Here is a 22,388-nt window from a genome sequence, read left to right on the forward strand (position 1 = left end):
AGTGGAGTTGACAACCATGTTACAAATATTATAACTTACTAGATTCACTAACATTTTTAAATTTCAATTTAGTCATTATATTGATTTGAAATTTCTCAAATTCAGGTCATTTTTAAAATTCAACTATGATTTTGCTGAAATTTTTTTAAAAAAAATTATAAGGATCTGATTCAAAATTTGATAAAATTAGAAGGACTAGCAGATAAAATTTTCTACATAACAATATAAAAATATAAGAATTATAAATTAAATAAGATTTAATACGAGCTGCCGAAATCATATGATGCTAAGGACCATATAATTAATGCGTGATGCAGGCATGCAGCCAATATGATGTATTCTCCTCTGCATAATTAAAATTAATTGGAGACAAAGATGATTCATAAGATTGAAAAGTGCTTTTCCCGGAAATTGGTTTTATATGATTTTCTAAGAAAATGAAATATATCATCTCCTACAATTATACGCAGATATTCTTCAAATTTTTATTGGATCTCCATTGTTCAGTGGTCTTTGTCTTGCCCATCGCGTCATTGTAGTGGATCTAGGACCCTCTTTCTTTGCAGGGAGTTATTTGGGAGGATACTTAGCTCTAATTCATTAGGTCATGTGTAGAGCCGGTAATATAAGTTGGACCCGCGGGTCCAACCTGCCAACCCGCCAAAAATGACGGGTTAGGGTTGGCCAAAAACCAACTTGTCACTATCTTGAAAAACATAACTCGCACCGCTATAACCCTAACCCGCGGCGGGTTGGCCCGCCAACTCGTGGGCCAACCCGCGGGTCAACCCACTTATTTTTTTTTTTTAAAAAAAGATAGCAAAGGTAAAAGTAAAGCAAATTTTTATTTCAAACTTTATTGTCATTAGAAATAATTAGATAAAGAAGGTTATTCAGTATTGCTCATTGGTTTCATTGAAAAAAAATGTGTGAACTTATGTATTATCATGTTGGAAAATTAGACAATCATATACCATTTGTATTTTATTGTGCTGTAATTTTTATTTGGATGTTTGTAATATTTTATATCATTTCTAGTATTTTTATTTTGTATTATATATAACTGCTAACATTAAAAAAAATAAGAAAAATTAAAAAAAAAGCAAGAAAAAAATAATAAAAATTCTGGCCCCAATCTACCAGAAAACGAACCTTTTGAGTCCGCACCGTGTAACCCGCAACCTGTCACGGGCCAACCCGCAACCCGCGGGTTGGCCCGTTTTACCAGCCCTAGTCATGTGTATCCATTACTCTAATCATATTTTGCCACATATATTATTTTGCCCCATAAGCATTTCACTCCGGATCCCGATGGAAAAATGATTTACCCATCACGTTGTTGTAGCGGATCCAAGACCCTTTTTCCTTTTTCTCTTTGCGGTGCAAGAAATTAGCCAATTTTATTTAAAACATTATCGGATATTAACTTTGAACTTTTCGCCAGCAAGAATTTAAAGCTTAGTTCATTGTATCATGAGAAATTAAAGCCTTTTTGGTTGATCACTAGATCCAACCCTGTTAGTGGATTAAAGACCTTGCTATTACTAATATTTTATGATAAAGTTGTAACATTATTCAATTTTTCTTCATATTTATAATATATTTTTAAAGGTGTATTGAAGTTTATTATATGTATATATATAATTTTTTTACCACCATATGTATATTTATATAATTAAACCATACTTTGAACAAATTTAAATGGGATAAATATATAATGATACAAAGTTGTATTGCAGAAGCAAGTATGTAAATATCAATAACCAATATTTCTCCTTTTGCCACATAAAAAACTAATATTGCTTGGAAAGGGGGGGGGGGGAGGAAATGACTTGTACTTCTTAAGTTAGACTGTAATAAGTCATGAATTTCAATATTATTGATAGAAACAGAATCTCTTTAAGAGAATTATCACATGCAGAAGTTTCTACTCCATTCATGAGTCATTGCCTAGAAGGACTTTTGAAAAAAAGAAAACACTAGAAAGAACTTGATTAAAAAATCTCCTTAAGGGAATTATCACATATATGCAGAATTTCTAGTCCATTCATAAGTCATCGCCTAGAAGGACTTTGAAAAAAGAAAACACTAGAGAAATTATAAAGACCACAGATTAACTTTTCCAAAAAAATATAGTAAATGATACTCTATTAGTTCTTAACATAAGGGCTACTTAATTAATTTATATAGATAAAAAAAATCAAATATATTAATCAATTATAACAACATGAACTTCCTAAAATATTTTTAGAATCAAAACAAGTTAGGTAAATTATTTTGAGATAAAATGCTAAATATGAGAGACAAAATAGATTGAAGTCTAGCATGGAGGCATATCCTAACCCTAGTAAGTCCTCAAGCCCTAACTCATCTAAATTTTTTATTACGAGGAAAAAGTAGATTAAAGTTTTATATTCATCACCGAATCCAATTCCTAAGCTAATTCTTGTATTAGTGTGTCCATAGTAAGTACTACCTCCCGTCCTCAATAAAAAAAAAGTATGTAACTAATTTGGCTCGTTATTTGTAATAAATGAATATTTCTTTTTCTAAAATATATTTATTAATCATGTGTATTGAAACTACCCCTTGATTTAGACTCCTTAACATCTCCAATCACCTTATATAGGAATTATTTGGAGACAAAATTGATGACAGAGTGAATTGAGATATTATAATTATGACCAAATTGAATATTCAACTAGCTCATATATTAAGAACCCGATGTAATACCATTCATAATAAATCATGGTGCTTTAGGGGCGGGGACCACAGTCTGGTTTTATATATATATATATATATATGTATAGACTGATGAGGCTGGGCTCTAATTGAGAACCACAAGAAAAATGCAGAAAGCTTGGGTGTACGAAGAATATGGCTCCGTGGAAGAGCTTAAGCTCAGCAATAATATTCAGTGTCCTACTCCCAAACATAACCAATTGCTCGTTCAAGTTCGAGCTGCTTCTTTGAATCCGATTGATTGCAAGAGGCGTCAACGTCCCATCTTTCCTTCAGATTTTCCCGTGAGTAATTAAAATTCAAGTCCTTCACATATTTTTGAACTTCAACTTTGTTATTTCTTTTAATCTTTTATATGTGTGAGGTTTAAAGTACGTCCCTGAACTTGCCAGATCAGTTCAGTTTTGAATTGCCTGTTATGGTACTGTGCTTAAAAGTAGAAGAGCAATTTTAGTAATATTTACAAATCAGATCATTTTCAACTAAAAATACGCAAGAGATTCAATCACATGCATGCATATATATACACATATATACTAGCTTAAACTTCCTTTTTCCTCTCTTTTCACCTTCAATATATTAGAGATGAGAGAGAAGTGTGATTAAAGTCATTAGTGTATGTCCCTTTAGTAATTTTTGTTGTTGTTGTAATTACATGCAATTGCAGGTGATCCCAGGATGTGACATGGCAGGAGTGGTGATTGCAAAAGGTATTGCCGTTACAAAATTCAAGATCGGCGACGAAGTCTACGGTAACATCCAAGACTTCAACAATGGAAAAACATTGAAACAGCTTGGAACACTGGCACAGTTGATAGTGGTGGAAGAGAGTTTAGTTGCAAAGAAACCGAAGTGCCTTTCGTTCGAGGAGGCGGCGAGCTTGCCGTTGGCGGTTCAGACGGCGGTGGAGGGCTTCGAAATCGGAAAGTTTAAAGAAGGGCAGAACATGTTTGTGGTAGGTGGAGGAGGCGGTGTTGGAAGTTTGGTGATTCAATTGGCTAAGTATTTGTATGGAGCTTCTTGTGTTGTGGCCACAACAAGTGCTCCTAAAGTTGAGTCTGTGAAGAAGCTGGGTGCTGATAAGGTTGTCGATTATAGGAAAACAAACTATGAAGACATTCATGACAAGTTTGACTTTGTCTACGACACAGTTGGTAAGTTCTTTTATGACTTTATCTCCCTAGCTAGCTTCAATCATCATACCCTTATAATTTATTGGATTTAATTTTTCTTTTAAAACCACATGAGGTTCTAAAAACGGGAAAATCCAAAAAAAAAAAATCTTTTGAATTTCAAAATTCTAAATTAATTTTATGCATTATAATTTAATAGCAATTGATAACACTTAGAAAGAAACACAACAATTTTTATAGTAATTCTTAGTTTCGGATTCTGAATTGAAGAAGTATTATTTTTGTTTTTTAAAAAAATTCCTTTGAAAACGGGGGAGAAAAAGCACAAAAATATATCCTCAAATTTGCAAATCTGAGCCCAATTCGAGATCCCAAACATACCCTAATCACCGTGAAGTTTCTAGGGGTTAGTCTAGGATTAAATTTTCTAGCAAAATTATATATAAAAGCCTTAACTATCACTATCTTAAATGTTTTCATTTGATAAGTTAAATTTGTTACTTATTAAATTGTCGTTATTATTGATATTTAACAACCTATTAATACTAGTTAATGCAGAAGTAAAATTAGTTGTTGCTATCTTAATTTATCATTTGATAAGCTAAACTAGTTACTTATTAAATTGTTGTCGTTTCATTTTTTTTCATATTTCAAATCAAGCGTTTAGTTATAAAAACTTATTTTCAAACTAATTCTTAATTAAAAACTTTACAGTGACTAGGGTATAATTTGGAGTCTCGATAGTATTTTCAGATTCATGGTGCTTTTATGTCGTTTTCCCTTGAGACAAAATTAACAATCATATCGATATATATGGTTCATATCAACTAAAAGAATTATTTGGAGAGTAAATTGTAAGAATTTTACGATTTTATTGAAATTGCATGGCTTTTCTTTTCATTTTTTAACATTCACACAAACTTTCCCAAGAGCAAAACATTAATTTCTATTAATCTCCCTTTCGCATTTTTTTTCCTTTTTCTATTTCCAAAACAGTTTTTAACAAGACAATAGGAAGCACTAATGAAGAAAAGCAGTTTTAAAACAAGTTAAAAAGGTATTTTAAAACCATTTCTTCAATTGGTGTAAAGAGAGTCTAACTAATTATTGAACCTATGCAGGAACAAACTATTCTACGCCGATTTTGCCAACCGGCATAAAAAAAGGTTAATCAAAACAAAAAATACCTTTCACTTTTGGCAGTAAAGAAAATCACACTATCCACCTCGATGTAGAAAATCCAAATTGACCTGGAAAAGGGATTTTCTACACCGATTATTGTTAACTCTCATAAGCACTTAAAAAAATTTTTTTACATAAACTAAAACAAAACGTTTTTCAAATACTTACCTTGGATTTCGTAAAATTATTTTCAAAAAATAATTCAAACACCGCCTTAACTAATATAGAGCAATTGTTTAACCAAGGTAAAAAGTCACAATCTTGCTTCTTGTCAATGAAATTATCACCAATTATGCTTTCTGCACCGGCTATATACTACAATAGGTGTAGAAAAATCGCCGTAAAAAACATATTTTACAGTAGTGAAGACATTGAGGATAAGTTTGATTTTGTTTATGACACAATTAGTCATACCATTATTATGATTATTATTATTATTATTATTAGTCTCAATTCCTTATATTTTCAAATGAACTACAACCTCAATTATTTTACCCTTAATGAATGATATAGGCAATATGGTTCATATAATTATTCTACCTTTATCTAATACTCCTATTAATGGATTATTATATATATATATATATAAGTACGCGTGAATATTAGGCAGACAGCACACATGACCAAAGTAGTTGAGGAAAAAAATTTTTGCGACGGAGCTTGCCTAGTCTGTGTGGTCCACATCAATTAAAAGAAATTTTGCGGGTGAATTATAACAATTTTCTAAGATTTTAACAAGGATTTCATTTCTTAACTCTTTCTTGAAATATAACAACTTTTCAATATATACATTTTAAAAATAATTATCTACACTATAATAAATGAATGATAAAATAGTAGGTTTATCTTAAAAATTTAACGGGGTGACTTGTAAATAGAACTAAGAAAAACCATTTAAATAGGACAAAAAGAGTATATATATATATATATATATAACACAATTTAAATATAGGAAAACACACAAACATGTTAATATCAAGTTTGAGTTTGTGACCTCATTCAGACGTGATCAGGAACGTTGCTACTAAGATAAGTTGCTGTTAATGAATAATATAATATTTCAGGTGATAGTAAGAACTCGCATGTGGCAGCAAAAGATGAAGGGGTCATTGTGGATATAACATGGCCTCCCTCGCATCCAAGAGCAATTTATTCAAGCTTGACAGTTTCTGGGGAAGTCTTGGAGAAACTAAGGCCATGTTTGGAGAGTGGCAAGCTCAAAGCTGTGATTGATCCCACAGGTCCCTTTGCATTTAACGACGTCGTTGAAGCTTTTCGATATCTTGAAACCGGACGAGCTTGGGGAAAAGTCGTCATCTCCAACTTCCCTTCTTGACAATAATAACACCACTTTTCTCTTATAAATTATAAATTATATTAATTAATTGCTATCGATGGTTATTGATTATTCCTCTATATATAAAAATGGGAAATGGCTTTCATTGTAATTTTAATAGCCAAATATACATTGTACTTTTTACCTAAGGTAATAATATATCCTTTTTAAACAGTGGGCTTTTGAGATTATTTTACCTCATAATTGTCCGAAGGCTTGATGAAGAACAGTTTTTGGAGAAATAAAGAATGAGTGAAATTGAATTAATGGAGTTCATTTGGGTTGGGCTAAATCCATATTCATGAATGAGAAAGCCTAGGAAAAACATTGGGCATTAGGGCCCATTTTATGGTTAAAATAACAGAGAAGGCCTTGAATGCCGGCCCAAAGGGAGATTGGGTCGTTATATATGGGGGAAAATTGCACGTGGAAAATTCATTCAAGGATGTACTGTGTGTACCCAAAAAAGGACTTACTGTTGAACACCAATCGGAATTGAATATAATGAAATGGGTTAGTTTCTTGTAATGTAGTGAACCAAAATTTACCTAATCACTAAACCAGCAGCTTCCTCCACCCTGAAACCTTGCCGTTGAGGAAGTAATGATTGCAAGGATAACACTTGCTTGAACGACAACTCAGGGGAAGCAAATCCTTTCTTCTTCCTTCTTTGCTTAACAAAATCCTACCGGATTCATGTGCAAATTTATTTTGAAAATTTTCGCACAAGGATGTTAGGTTTTTTTAAGTTTTTTTTTATGTGCAGATTTGTTCTGAAAATTTAAAATTGTAGCAATTTTTCCTACTGCCTAAAAACTAATATTGGCCTTAAAAAAATGACGTTAACTATTAACATTTTTAACTGTAGTAGGTAACAATGCAACGATTTTAAGCTTTTCAAGGCAAATTTGTATTTAAAAAAATTCTAAAAACGTATTACTCTTAAATGAAAACTTTTTGAACAAATTCGTACCTCAACTCAAATCTCATATTCATCTTTAGACAAAAGAGGCTGAGATTTAATATTTTAACTATTCAAAACATGGTTTGGCCAAAAAAAAAAAAAAACTATTCAAAACATGGGGGACTTGAACCTTATTCAGTTTGTAAATACTAGATAATTTAATTTTCTAAATTATATTTGGCTATGTTGCTGTTGACATCCCCTAAATATATGTATTTAATTTAATTTAATTTCATTGATATTATTAATATATATAATTTAACTTAATTTTACGCTATTTAACACTGCATATGTATATCTGTTTTTTGTAAATACTAAATAATTTAATTTTCTAAATTGTCACAAATAATAGGAACTAGGGGTGTTCAAGGCCGGCCCGTCCCGGTCGGCCCGTTCCGGTCCCGGTCTTATTGGGACGGGACGGATCCGTCCCGAAATTTTTCGGGACGGGACAAACCGGGACGGGACGGGACACGGGACGGGGTCGTCCCGTCCCGGTCCCGTCCCGGTTCCTTTTTTAAAAAAAAAATTAATTTTTTTAATTTTTTATATAATATCATTTTTTCATATTTTTTAAAGATTTGAGACTATTGTATAGAATTATGGATATATTTATTTAGAGTTTTTATATTTGTTAATGATTTGAGATTATTGATGATTAGAATTTTTAGCAAGTTTTTATTGTGTTAAAAGCTTTTGTTTAGAGTTTTTAATAACTATTATATGTAATATTTTGAGCTTTTGTTTAAGAGTGCCCAAACAAATAAAAAAGATGTTTTTATAAGATTTAAGCTCAAAAAAATATAATTAAAAAATCAGATTTTTTTTTTAAAAAATTAAAAAAATTAAAAAAAATTAAAAAATAATAATTTCAGGACGTCCCGGTCCCGTCCCGGATCCGTCCCGTCCCGACCGGGACCGGGACAACCCCGGGACGGGCCGGGACACGGGACAGAAAATCTGTCCCGTTACTGTTCACCGGGACGGAACCGGGACGGGCCTGTCCCGGTCCCGAGTGAACACTCCTAATAGGAACTTCAACTCAGCATTAGCGCGATATTGCAAAGACAAGGAACTAAGCTATAGTACAGATAACGACTACTGTTCAACATAGACCCCATGACTTTGAAAAGTAGAGCAATGCACTGTACTATTGCTGTCCTTTGGGTTAATAAATGTCCTCACCCGCACACCCACTCCAACGTTTGTACAGATCAGTATTAAAAGTGATTTTATATTTGACATAAATATATAAATATATGAGAAGAGTTTTATCTATGACATTTTCAAACGCCTCAAAGTTTGAAAAGTAAGCAATTCTCTCTTATTGTCTTTTTGGTGGATAAATAAAAAAAATCTGGAAAATATCACCTCCATGACTTTTCTTGCACTATGCAATTATTGGAGCTGTAAAGAAGCTTATCTTTGTCATAAACAGACCCCAAACTCGCCATTCACACACTCAAATTCATTATCTTCTCTGTGATTTCATTTCATTTAAACGTTAAAATACTTATAGCCAAGTCATCATGGTGCTCACGTTCAAAAAGGCTGATTCAGCTCTTTATCCACTTCTGGCCTTATGACAGATTCTCTCTATGACATTCTTCTTCTGTACTTTGCTGTTCTCTAATTCATCCCTCGCTAGCAGTGAGGAAGCAAACGCTCTTTTAAAATGGAAAGCCACCCTTGGGAATCACAGTCTAGCTACCTTGTCTTCTTGGAAGAATGGAACAGATCCTTGCAGGAACTGGAAAGGAGTTACATGTGATGAATCAATGTCTGTCTCCATTATAAATCTTACCAGGTTGGGGATAAAAGGTACACTTCACAGTCTCAACTTCTCATCTTTTATTAAACTCCAAGCTTTAGATATCAGTCAGAATGAGTTTTCTGGGATTATTCCTCGCCAGATTGGTAACTTGTCTGCTTGTAGAATTCTTACGCTCAATATGAGTCATAATTTCTTGAGTGGTTCTATCCCTCGAGAAATAGGAGCCTTGACTAGTCTGAACATGCTTTCTCTTAGTGTGAATAATCTCACAGGAAAAATTCCCAGAGAGATCGGAATGCTGACTGATCTCACAGTGCTTGCCTTGCAAAGAAACACTTTCTTGAACGACAAAATCCCTTCTGCAATAGGAAATTTGACCAAACTGCAATATCTTTCTCTCTTTCGAAATAATCTGTGGGGTCTCATTCCTTCTGAGTTTGGGAATCTCCATTCTCTCATCAGTTTGCAACTGTCAAATAACAATTTGCACGGACCAATTCCATCTTCTTTTGGGAACTTGATCAAATTAGAAAATCTCAAGCTTGGAAATATTTCTCTTTCCGGAACTATTCCAGCTTCCATAGGAAATCTAACTCATCTCAAGATCCTTGATCTGAACAAGAACAAACTGGGTGGGCTCATTCCAATAGAGATGAATAATCTTACAAACTGGAAAAACTTAGAGCTTAGCGAGAATGATTTCACTGGCCATTTGCCACAACAGGTTTGCCTTGGTGGATTACTTGAACATTTCACTGCATGTGCGAATAAATTCACTGGCCCAGTTCCAAAAACCTTGAAAAATTGCTCTAGCCTTATCAGACTTAGACTTGATAACAACCGATTGGTTGGAAATATCACAAGTGACTTTGGTGTGTACCCAAATTTGAAATACATTGATTTGAGTGGCAATAAATTTTATGGCCGCATTTCATCTACGTGGGGAAAATGCTATAATCTCACATCACTTAGGATTTCCAACAACAATATCTCTGGAAGTATACCTCCAGAAGTTGGAGAGGCAACCAAACTTGGGGAATTTAATGTCTCATCAAATCAATTGACAGGAGAAATTCCAAAGGAAGTGGGAAAGATGACCTTATTGAGTAGACTTTCTTTAAGCAACAATCGATTTTCAGGCAAGATTCCAATAGAAATAGGGTCACTAAATCAACTTGAAGAATTGATGTTGTCAGATAATAATTTCACTGGCTCAATCCCCGAAGAGCTTGGAGGATTTTATAGGTTATGGCTCTTAGACTTGAGCAAAAATAAATTTACAGGAAGCATTCCCTTTGAGTTTGGTCATTTGCAGGCACTTCAAGAACTTGATCTTAGTGAGAACATGTTGTCGGGAACAATACCGGCAGCACTTGGAACACTGAAGATGCTACAAAATTTGAACATTTCACATAATAATCTCTCAGGTACCATTCCACCCCATTTTGATGACATGTCAAGTTTAACTTCTGTAGACATATCATACAACCATTTGGAAGGACCTCTTCCAAATACTCTTGCCTTTCGAAATATTACATTTGATGCAGTGAGGAACAACACAGGTTTATGTGGTAATGTCTCTGGCCTAGAACTACGCATTGAACATAAGAATGACCAACAAGGTCATTTGAATAAAAAAGAGAAGTTGTTATTGATATCATTACTATGTTTTGTTGCTTTGGTGATAGTGGCGGGTGGAATTTTCTGTATTGTAATTCGAAAATCAAAGAATGCCAAGCGTGAAGATGACAAAGGATTAACTCAGAGTCTTTTCTCCATATGGTGTTTTGATGGGGAAATTTTGCATGAAAAAGTTATTGAAGTCACAGAAGATTCTAATGACAAATATCTCATTGCGTTGGGAGCACAAGGAAATGTTTACAAGGCTGAGTTATTTGAAGGTCAATTTTTTGCTGTGAAGAAACTTCATCCAAATTGTAATACAAATCTCTCCAATCTTAAAGCATTCTCAAGGGAAATTGAAACTTTGACTGAAATCAAACATCGTAATATAGTAAAGTTACTTGGGTTCTTTTCAAATTCACGGCTATCGTTCTTGGTTTATGAGTTCTTAGAAGGTGGTAGCTTGGATAAGATTTTGAAAAATCATAAGCAAGCAATTATACTTGATTGGGATAAGAGGGTGAATGTGGTTAGAGGTGTGGTTGATGCATTATTCCATATGCATCATGGTCTCTCATGCCCTATAGTCCATCGTGACATATCAAGCAAGAACATAATGTTAGATTCGGAATTTCAAGAAGCTCATGTCATTGACTTTGGAATAGCAAGGTTCCTAGATCTTGACTCAAACAACATGACCTCATCATTCGCTGGTACCCTTGGTTATACTGCTCCAGGTGAGGCCCTCCCTTTATTCGTAGCCTAGCATCTTTGTTACTATTTTATGAAATGCAGTATACACACACACATTCCTTCTATCCTATATAAAAGATACAAATAATTACAATAAAAAAATTGATTAAAAATAACAAATATGTAAGAAATATACTTTTTGTCTAAAAATACTCTTATTTATGGAATAAGAGAGGGAGTTTGAGAGAGAAAGATAATGAGTAGAAAAAGAAGTGAGAGAGAGAGTGTACTCAACGTAACCAATGAAGACAAAAATAGAAAAAGTTGTCTAAATTTCATACATTCTTTAAGTGTATCTCACAAATAAAACTATGTGTATGCGAAAAAACCATATATCTTATATACTCCCTCCGATCCACAATATAAGCGCCTGTGAGAAAAAATACAAGGAGTCACATTTAAGTATTAATTATTGTGATGATAAAATTGAGAGATATATAAGCATTAATGACTTTTCAAATGACTTTTATTTTGGACCAAACCGACAAACTGTTGTTTTAGAAGCAGCGACTCATATTATGGATCAGGAGTATATATATGATCAGAGGCAGTGTTTGTGTAAAGTATTCTAATACTTTAACATGCATGGTGCAGAGATTGCGTTTACAATGCACGTGAATGAAAAATGTGATATTTATAGCTTTGGTGTCGTCACATTAGAAATCCTAATGGGAAGACATCCTGGGGAGCTAATTCATTCTTTGACAGAGATTCCAACATCCTATAATAACATGCCATTTAAGGATGTGTTGGACCATCGGCTGCCTCCGCCCTCAAACCTAATTGTTGAGCAAGTGATGTTGATTGCAAAGATAGCACTTTCTTGCTTGAATGAAGATCCACGTTTTCGTCCAACCATGGAACAAGTTTGTTTGGAACTTGTGAGGCCTAAACCATATTCGATGAGCCAGGTCGACAAAATCACAATTGGACAACTACTCATGAAAGTTTAATTATTAACTTCTTTAATACTCCTCTGCTTCTAAGTATAAAATCTATTTTATAATAAAATTTACGTTACAAAATGGGCCTTATATTTAGGACAGGAAGAACATATAATTACTTTCTTTACCTTACATTTTCTTTTGTCTATAATGTGAAGTCCTCTTGGTAATTTGTATTAAATGTTTATGCTATTGCATATGTTATTCACTGTGGATTTGACTTTATATATAATTTGTACGCTCTAGATATTAACATTAACAAATGTAGGAATTAAAATGGTGCAATCAGAATGTTTCAAAATTGAAGTCAACTTATTCTTTTGCTCTACTTTAAAAACTAATGCTGCCAAAAGATCGATTTAATGATAGTTAGGTTCCTTATAATTTTTAGAATATAAGCTACAAATGTTGTTTCAGATGCTTACAACTTATAAGTCTCAATTGCAGATAATTAAGTTTCGAATATAACTTTTAATTTGTAACTGAAATTTCTCTTCGCAACCATCTGAATTGATATTTACAACTCATGTTTAAAAAAAAAAAAATCAGAGATCTGACTGTCAATAAATTGTTATTTTAGGACATAAATATCGTTCTTCCATAACTCTTTAGTTAAACTTTTTGTAACACCAAAAAAAAAAAAAAGTCTTTTGCTGCACCTTAAAGATTATGCGCTGGAGAGATAATAAAAACGAGAAGTGGCATTTTTTATTTTTCTTTTATAAACTGAAATGGCTTGCCTACATATATATACATATATATATATATATATATATATATACACGTATATATCATCTTCAAGATCTGATTAACAAGAGACTTCTAAAAGAGTGGGTTTGCTAAATGCCAATAGCAAAAGGCTAAGTATAAGGGCACATGAAACAGGGAAGCTAAGATGACACGACAGAAAGTAATTTTTGAAGATTAAATTAAGCTATCTTGATAACAATCTTGAAACGTTCATGCATAGCTATCTTTTAAGACTGAGCTATATAAGTTTGACGTTAATTCCAAGTTTTTATTTAATTGTTATGTTTCTATCATTATTCCAGCTTGAAATCCCCGTCCAATTTTTACAATATTTAAACATAAGTCCCCATATCACCCCATAAAATATTCTGCAGAAAGAACTTAATTTAATCACACTTTCGTCTTCTTCCATTTGCTCTACCATTCTTTCTATTCGACAAAAATCCAAATCTCTCTCTCTCTCTCTCTCTCTCTCTCTCTCTCTCTGTATATCCTTCTCTTTTCTGCAAATAAGCATTCAAAACATAATAATCTTCTCTTTCACAAGCACAGAAATTACAAAAATGGTCATCCTTTTCTGGGTTTTGGCCTTCACGTCTGTCTTCTTTTTTGTTCTCTTGTTAACCTTCCTCCTCTTCCTGGCGGCGTCCCTCTTCGCCGGGAAGTCCATCGGAGACCCAGAATATGCTCCGGTGAAAGGTACCGTGTTCCACCAGCTCTTCTACTTCAACAAGCTCTTCGATCACCAGACAGAGACAGCAAGAACCCTAAGAACTTTCCGGCTTCTGGGTCCAGGGATGAGCGAGCACTACACCACCGATCCGATGAACGTGGAGCATGTTCTAAAGCGGCGATTCGAGGAGTACTCGAAGGGGAAGTACGACCAGGAAATCTTAAGGGATCTGTTCGGAGAAGGGATCTTCGCGGTGGACGGCGAGAAATGGAAGAAGCAGAGAAAGCTGGCGAGCTTTGAGTTCTCCACCAGAGTTCTTAGGGATTTTAGTAGCTCTGCTTTCAGAACCAACGCTGCTAAATTGGTTCGACTTGTCTCGGGATTTTCTGAGAAAGGTCTGGTTTTGATATGCAGGTAGGTCTTTTTTTTTTTTTTTTGGGGTTAAACTTCAAATATTTTCCTGGAAAGTTTGGAAAGAAAATAAGAGAAAAGAGGAGGGTTAGAATATTATTCCCTCAAAAAGAAGTGAATCCAGATATAACATCTCCTTAGCCGCTTTGTCGAAGTCAAAATTTCATTATGTGTGCGTTTAATAGGTAAACATCCTTCAGCATGTTATTGCGTGTACATTTTTAGTTAATTCTATATGGTTTTAATGGATTTAATTTAGATAATTTGACTTTTTAATTATTTTTAAATTTTTATTTAAATTATCTTTTTAGGATAGTGGTTTTAAAATTTAGCTTTTTTATCTTCTTCCTTCAGAATAAAAAATATTAAAACCAAAAAATAGGATATAAATGATCTATACTAAATTTTAATGATTAGGAAAATTGCACATATATATTCAATATGTATGAACTGCAGACAAAGGAACTATGTTATGATTTACTCTTATGCCGGCACTCTTAGTATTGATAGCAAGACATGCATGCACACACACAGATATATATATATATATATATATATATATCCATAACATACATAAAGGGGATAATTAGTTTCACAAGATCCAATTATAGTTTAATTTAATTTTTTATATCAAAAAAATTTTTAATTTAATTTTAAGAGTTAAGGTTCATCCAATGCTTTCAAGTTTTTTTTTTGGGTGTTGGATTTGTTTATTTAGCACATTGAGGTATTTTTCTAAGTGTGTTTAGCACCTTAATATGAGAGCAAAATTGCACTACAAATGTTTTTAGGTGCTGGGTAAATCATAAAATATTTTACAGTGCTCAACACCTCTGAAAAAATGTTTCAGTTGTGTGTGTGTGTCTCTCTCTCTCTGACATTTATGTAAAGAGATACACGCGCACATAAATCTGCGGATATACATATATAGAGTGTGTTGTTTTTGTAGGATATATTAATGAGGTGCACGTTGGACTCGATATTCAAAGTAGGGTTTGGAGTGGAACTGAATTGCTTGGAAGGAACAAGCAAAGAAGGGAGCGAATTCATGAAGGCGTTTGATGAGTCAAATGCGTTGGTTTATTGGCGTTTTGTGGATCCATTGTGGAAGATCAAGAGATATCTTAACGTTGGCTCTGAAGCTGCGCTCAAACAAAATGTCCAATTCATTGATCGTTTTGTTCATCGACTCATCGCCACCAAGAGACATCACTTGGCAATGCACCAACATCATGTAAGTTTACTTGTAGTCCTTAATCTAGAACCTAATTAAGGAGTTGATATTGATTCTACATGTAAGACATATTTTACAAGTTTTTCATCTTTTTTTCAAATTAACCCTATTGATATTTTCTCAATAACAATTAAGTAGGAGAGGAAGGGAGGAAAAGAATTGAGAAAAATGCTTAGGATGTTTCTCAATAACAATTTAACTAATATCTTTAATATACTTAAATTAGTTAATTAGGTCTCACATTAAGAATTAAAAAAGTATTAAAATTATATTCCCTTCTATCATAAATATAGAATCTGGCCCGATAACTAATGCTTTTGTCGGTACGGAAAGGTAGTCTTCTTACCCATATTCAAGTTAACCGATAGTGCAACGGATTCTGTAAGAGCAGATAGAAGGAATTTGATTGACATCAGAGAATAAAATAATTAGTTAAACTAGTTATTCATTAAAAAAAATACGATTAAGGTGCACCTAACATCCTATTTTTTCAGTAGAGCACTCAATATTTTAAACTAATTTGTGATTTATCCAGCAGCACCATAAAATATGTTTTAGTGTAGCACTCAGCATTCTGAAGTATTTTGATGCAAGTTTTATCATCAAGTATTTTCCTAGCAGCAACGAGTACCCTAAATTTAGGATACTTAGTGATATTTGAAAAATCTATTCTTTAACATGCTGGATTAAAAAAAAACGATCTACTAAAAAAATATTTGTAGGATAACGAGTGTTACTAAAAGAATATTTTAGGGTGCTGAGTGAGCAAAAAATTAATCTAGATATTAAGTGCTATTAGAAAAATACTTTAGGATACTAGATTTAATTTTTTTTTATTGGTGAAAGGATACTAGATGTTATTTAACCCTTATAAAAAAATGTGTCTATTGCATTCATTTTAATCATTTGCATTGAGAACTACTTTTTTGATTAAAGAAAAACCTTTTTAACTATGTATGATCAATAGGAAGATTATAAATTTAAGAGATCAGACAAAAATAGATTAAAATTTTATATTAAAACCAAAGCAAACTCCTCTATATAGCTTTTACATTTATGATCAAAAGGAGTATTTTTCAATGTTGATTCCATATTTGAGGAAGATTATTTCTGAAACGAACATGAAAACATGAATTTTCTTTTGCTTTTGGTGGGTATCAGAATGAGAAAGAGGACATCCTATCTAGGTTTTTGATGGAGAGCAAGAAGGAGTCAGAAACTATGAACGATAAGTATCTAAGAGACATAATTCTGAACTTCATGATTGCTGGCAAGGACACAAGCGCCAACACTCTCTCATGGTTCTTCTACATGCTCTGCAAGAACCCTCTTGTTCAGGACAAGATTGCTCAAGAAGTGAGAGATAATGTCACTTGTAATGCACAAGAAAGCAAACCCAACATCGATGAGTTTGTGGCCAATATAACAGAAGCCACTCTTGAGAAAATGCACTATCTACAGGCAGCACTTACAGAAACCTTAAGGCTTTACCCTGCAGTTCCTGTAGTAAGTTCTATATTACTTATCTCCCTGAATTCATTAAAGTTCTCTAGATCTGTGCCGAACAGAAAATATACAGCTTCATTTAAGTAATGATGACATGGGTATAATAGAGATTGCACTTATGTTTTAATTGAATTCCCTGCAATGGAGTCCAATCCCAGTTAATAATTTCCATCAAAGCCACCAAGACTCTGATAAACTTTTCGAGCATTCAATATAAACTAGATCGTACGTAAAACATGCATGTTCTTCGCACGAAATTTGAGATTAGTCAAATACTAGTAATACATGGCTTTCCATTTATAGTATATACTACCTCCTGTTCTAATATAAGAGCTTATTGACTTTTATTTTAGTCCTCCTAAATAAAATCCAATCTATTTTGTCTCTCATATTTATCTATTTTTTCAAGATAGTCATTGTAATAACAGTAGGTTTAGTCAATACACTTTATTAGTAAAGATATTTTAAGAAAGACAACACCTATTTATTACTAATAATTAATTAACTAGTTTTTAATATACTAAAATTAGTTAATTAGCGCTTATCTTATATAAGTACTGGAAGTAGTAGATTATTAGAAGGATGATTGAACTTTATTCAAGAATGTGTAACTTGTGTTTTTAATGAGGTCGGGTAATGATAGTCTCTATCTATAATATAAGATATATCTATGCCTTTTCGGTTTAATTAACTTTTTTTTTTTGGGGTAAAAATTGACGTTTCTATATGTTTTGGTTTGTAACTCTCAAATAAGGATGGGAGGACTGCGGAAACAAATGACATCCTCCCTGATGGCCATAGACTGAAGAAAGGAGATGGAGTTTATTACATGGCTTATGCTATGGGACGCATGTCCTACATTTGGGGCACTGACGCCGGCGAGTTTCGACCCGAAAGATGGCTCAAAGATTCGACTTTTCAACCCGAATCCCCATTCAAATTCATAGCTTTCCATGTTTGTATCACTCTCTTTCTTCATTTTTCTCTTCCTTGATTCGTATACAAGTTAGTCTATCTTCATATAACTAGTTTCAATACTCATCATCTTGATGAACACCCTAAGCTTATCAGATCTGGACCGTCTATATATGATTTGAATAGTTTAGATTTAAAATCTTTAATTAATGATTTTTAAATAGAAAAACTATTTTTTAAAAGAATTACAGTTAAGAGATTATCTCTATTTTAGATTCTATACATATTAAAATAATTATTTTGAATAAATAAACAATAAAAAAGAAATCAAATTTGAACCATCCATATAAAGATATGGATATGATGATCAGATATGATAAGTTTATGGTGCTTATCAAAGTGATCAGTACCAAAACTAGTTCAATTCATATATATTGTTATTGAATATTTCCTCTGGAAGCTGGTCAAGGGGATTGGTTTGATCCTTAATGGTGGTGATGATTTCTTTAAACGCGGAATTTTATCAGTGGCAATAATGATTAAAAGGGACATTTTAGAAGAATCAACACATACTTCATAAAAAAAAGAAAAGAAGAATCAACACATACTGACTACAAAAATAATTTATTAATTAATTTTCTTAATATCTATTATGTAGCTTATGTATTTAGGACCTGAGAAATTAAAATATGATATATTCATTTGATTTGCAGGCAGGACCTCGGATGTGTTTAGGGAAGGACTTTGCGTACAGGCAGATGAAGATAGTATCAATGGCTCTTCTTCGCTTCTTCATCTTCAAATTGGACGATGAAAGCAGGAGTGTGACTTACAAGACAATGTTTACACTTCATATTGATAAAGGTCTACCCATCCGTGCCATCCCAAGGGCTTGAATAATAAGAGATAGAGAGATAAAATTGATGTCTCAAGAATGTACAAATAAATAAAAAAACTCCTAAAAGTTGTATCAAAGTTTTAGTGCCAACTTGAAATAACGTGACGTTGTAAAGAAAAACCCATATACCACACTCCAAGCAGCATCTCTGTATGTGTTATGTTTTTATTGCCTTCTGGTGTATATATATGAAAAATTGTGTATAAATTATTAACTCCCTGCTTTCCATTAATATAATGAAGCCCCCTTATATAAAAAACCGTCATGAAAAGTAAAAATGACTGCCAATTAATTACAAAAAGCTATTTTATAGTTTTTTTTATGGTGTTTTTTGGATGATCATCGTAAATTAGCGTCATGATATCTCTATTCTCTAATAGTGATTGGAGGCTGAGAATTTAAAAATGGAACTTAGTAAATGGGGGGCTATCGATCATTTTGGTTTAAGAAGTTAATGAATACTGCCTCTAGTCTTTGATATAAAATCCAATTGTAGTTTGACGTGAATTACAAACTAAATATTATATTAAAAGACTAGAGGCAGTATATACATACAGAACTAAAAATTAAGATATGTTTAGTGTTTTGCTATATCAGATATAATGGCTGTTTCTGTGTAGTGGGAGATCACAAGTTCAATCCCACTTATAAATTTAAAGAATCTGTCTGTGCCTGCCTTTTAATTCAAAAGGAAAAAAAAAAAGAAATTACAATGAGGTTTAAAGAAGGAAAATAAGTACTAGAAAATCATAGTAACCGGTAAAACTTTTTTGTGAATATATGTTCGTTCACATAAAACTTTAGGGAAAACCTATATAAATACCTTCAAAATATAAAACCCCAAATCAATACTTCAAATTTCACGAATACCAAATCAATATTCAGATACTAAATTAGCATTTAGAAATGTTGTTGGATCAATATTCGAATATTAATCTTGTTTGCTCCCATCATCTCCTCACACACTCTCTCTCCCCTCGCTTCCCATTCGGCAACAATCTTACTAGCTTTGCAAGTGCTTGTTGGATAAGAAGGTAAAGTTAGAGGAGGTGCATGCGAGAGAAGGCTACATTGATAGGAGATGGATGGGAAAGGGTACTTGTTTTCAATGTTTTTCTTCATTCTTCTTCAACTTCCATTGCTTTGTTCTCCTTACTCTTGGCTCCAACAAGTGTCCACCTAATCGCATCTTTGACCTACACACCCTCACACCCATGTACCGCCCCTTCCCTCTGCTGGTTCCCTCATCGTCCGCTGCTTCTCCATTCTAAGTAAGGAATTTTATTGACAAATGTCCAAGTGAAATAATGACAACATTGAAAAGAGACTATGGGGTGAGTCTAAAATATAAGCAAACACATAGAACTAAGAAAAAGGAAATGGAGGAAATACATAGCAGGTTTGAGTAATCATACATGTTTAATACCTTGGATTTGTCATTCAATGTAGAAAATTCTATCATTGTCAGTGAAAATTTGATTTGTAGTCAATTATTACACTGAAATTGTTAATAGCTACTTTTTTGTTGCTACTAGCAACATGCTATATTCAATGAATTTGTGCACCCCACTTTCTGTGTACTTATTTTGCACTTGTTCAGTTTACTCCAAGGTGTAGACTTAAAAATTTTCACTTCATTTGACCTTTATACATTTTCACTTACTATGGCAACATATAATTTGCCCAAGTTAGCATAGATTACGTAAAGTCTCTTCATATAAAGTTCTTGCTAATACATATGAAAGAGTTATTAATGGCCCTAACAAAAGGGCAATATGTGATTTGTCCAAGTTTAGCTATTGTTTTACCTTGTAATGAATTTTGCCAATTACTTGTTATCAATATATCTAAAGTGTGTTGTTAATCTATACGAAAGAGTTGTCAATGGTCCTAACAAAAGGGCAATATGGGGTTGCCTAAGTTTGGCTATTGGTTTCCCTTGTAATGAATTTTGTAGATTACTTGTTAATACATATAAAAGTGTTGTTATCTATATGAAAGAGTTGTTGAAAGCTAACAAAGAGGCAATATATGATTTGCCCAAGTTTGCTACTTGTAATGAATTTCACAGATTATTTGTTGCCAATACATATAAAAGTATTGTTGATCTATATGAAAGAGTTGTCAACGACTTTTAATAAAGAGGCAACATGTGATTGCCCGAGTTTGCTACTTGTAATGAATTTCGCAGATTATTGTTGCCAATACATATAAAGCATTGTTAATGTATATGAAAGAGTTGTCAATGAATAACAAAGTGGTAACATGTGATTTGCCCAAGTTTGGCCATTTGTTTCCCCAATAATGAATTTTGTGGATACTTGTTGTCAATACATATAAAAATATTATTAATCTATTTGGCAAAATTATCAATAGTCCTAACCAGTAGGCAACATGTGATTTGCTGAAGTTTGGTATGTGATATATAAAAAGTTGCTGATGACCCTTGAATAAATGTCATAAATTACAAAATACCAAAAACATTAGGGTCATAAGAATTAAGCAAATGCAATAATTCCACAATGTACAACATATGATATCGCACAAGTAGATTGAATATAAATATTACTAGAAATAGCTAGGTATAGCTATTAACAACTTTACTTTAATCATTAACTATACAAATTAGACTTTCATGACAGTAACAAAATTTCCCACATTAGATTGAGCATTAACAACAATGGTGAGCCCCTGTATTAGTAGATAACTAGAATGAATATGTGATTAACTACAATTTAATAACAAACGACAATGAATCAGCAAGCCCAATAATAGATAATCTGATTACTAGGAGTGAGGGAAGTTGCAGGCAAAGGAAAATAGAGGAAGAAGCAAGTGATGAATTTGTGACAGGGAGATTGTGAAGATGTCGACGTGTGTGTAATGAATTGTTGTAAGAATGTGTGAGAAATGCCAAAGCATGATAGGAGAGGGAAGTAACGGTGACGAGTGGGGTGGGGAAGATGACGACGTGAGGGAAGTGGAGACGGAAAGTCGTGATGGTGGGTGGGACAAACTTGCTGATAAAGGTGTCGCAGTTGATGAGGAAAGAAATCGTTGTTGCCGAAGGTGTAGTGGCCATGAGGGATGAGTGTCGTAGTGTGAAGACTTGTAAGGAGAAATAACAGGGCAGGGAGGGAGAGAAGAGCAAGAGCAAAAACAATGAAGAAAGAATCAAGATAATGAGGTCTTTTTACCAAATTGGCAAATCCCAAATTATACTTAACACTAATTTGGCATTATGTAGTTGGGGATTTACTATCTCTTGGGTTTTTGATATTTTGAAGGTACTTATTTGTCTTTTCCCCAAACTTTATTGCAATTTTTTTGAAAAAAAATTAAGAGAATTGTAATAAAATCTCATACAAGAGAATAACTACCAAAAAGTTCTAATGACAAGTGAAGAGCTGTTATTTTATATTCTGAAATTTGTCATTATATTCAGTTGTCATTAAGACATTATAATAATTATATATTATTTTTAAAATTTTATTGCAATTCTCTCGAAAAAAAATTCTGTAAGAGTTTTGCTATCCTGGAGGCCACGCCT

General features: G+C 33.0%; 2 protein-coding genes and 1 pseudogene across 2 annotated transcripts; all 3 read left to right on the forward strand.

Annotated features, from left to right (window-relative positions):
- Positions 1-2,838: 2,838 nt before the first annotated feature.
- Positions 2,839-6,567, forward strand: LOC114747422 (2-methylene-furan-3-one reductase-like). The gene is made up of 3 exons (XM_028935743.1): positions 2,839-3,026; positions 3,410-3,896; positions 6,122-6,567. The coding sequence occupies exons 1-3, from the start codon at positions 2,850-2,852 to the stop codon at positions 6,391-6,393; spliced, it is 936 nt and encodes a 311-aa protein (XP_028791576.1). The 5' UTR covers positions 2,839-2,849; the 3' UTR covers positions 6,394-6,567.
- Positions 6,568-8,955: 2,388 nt separating this feature from the next.
- On the forward strand, positions 8,956-12,460 carry LOC114747418 (MDIS1-interacting receptor like kinase 2-like). Its single transcript, XM_028935741.1, has 3 exons — positions 8,956-10,702; positions 10,820-11,491; positions 12,102-12,460. Exons 1-3 carry the CDS (start codon positions 8,956-8,958, stop codon positions 12,458-12,460), a joined length of 2,778 nt encoding a protein of 925 aa, XP_028791574.1.
- A 1,257-nt stretch (positions 12,461-13,717) lies between these two features.
- LOC114747421 (cytochrome P450 704C1-like) lies at positions 13,718-18,896 on the forward strand (annotated as a pseudogene).
- Positions 18,897-22,388: the final 3,492 nt, after the last annotated feature.

Source organism: Neltuma alba, unplaced genomic scaffold (assembly GCF_004799145.2).
Source record: "Neltuma alba isolate B1F8T4 unplaced genomic scaffold, ASM479914v2 tig00005303_pilon, whole genome shotgun sequence".
NCBI classification, from domain to species: Eukaryota; Viridiplantae; Streptophyta; class Magnoliopsida; order Fabales; family Fabaceae; genus Neltuma; species Neltuma alba.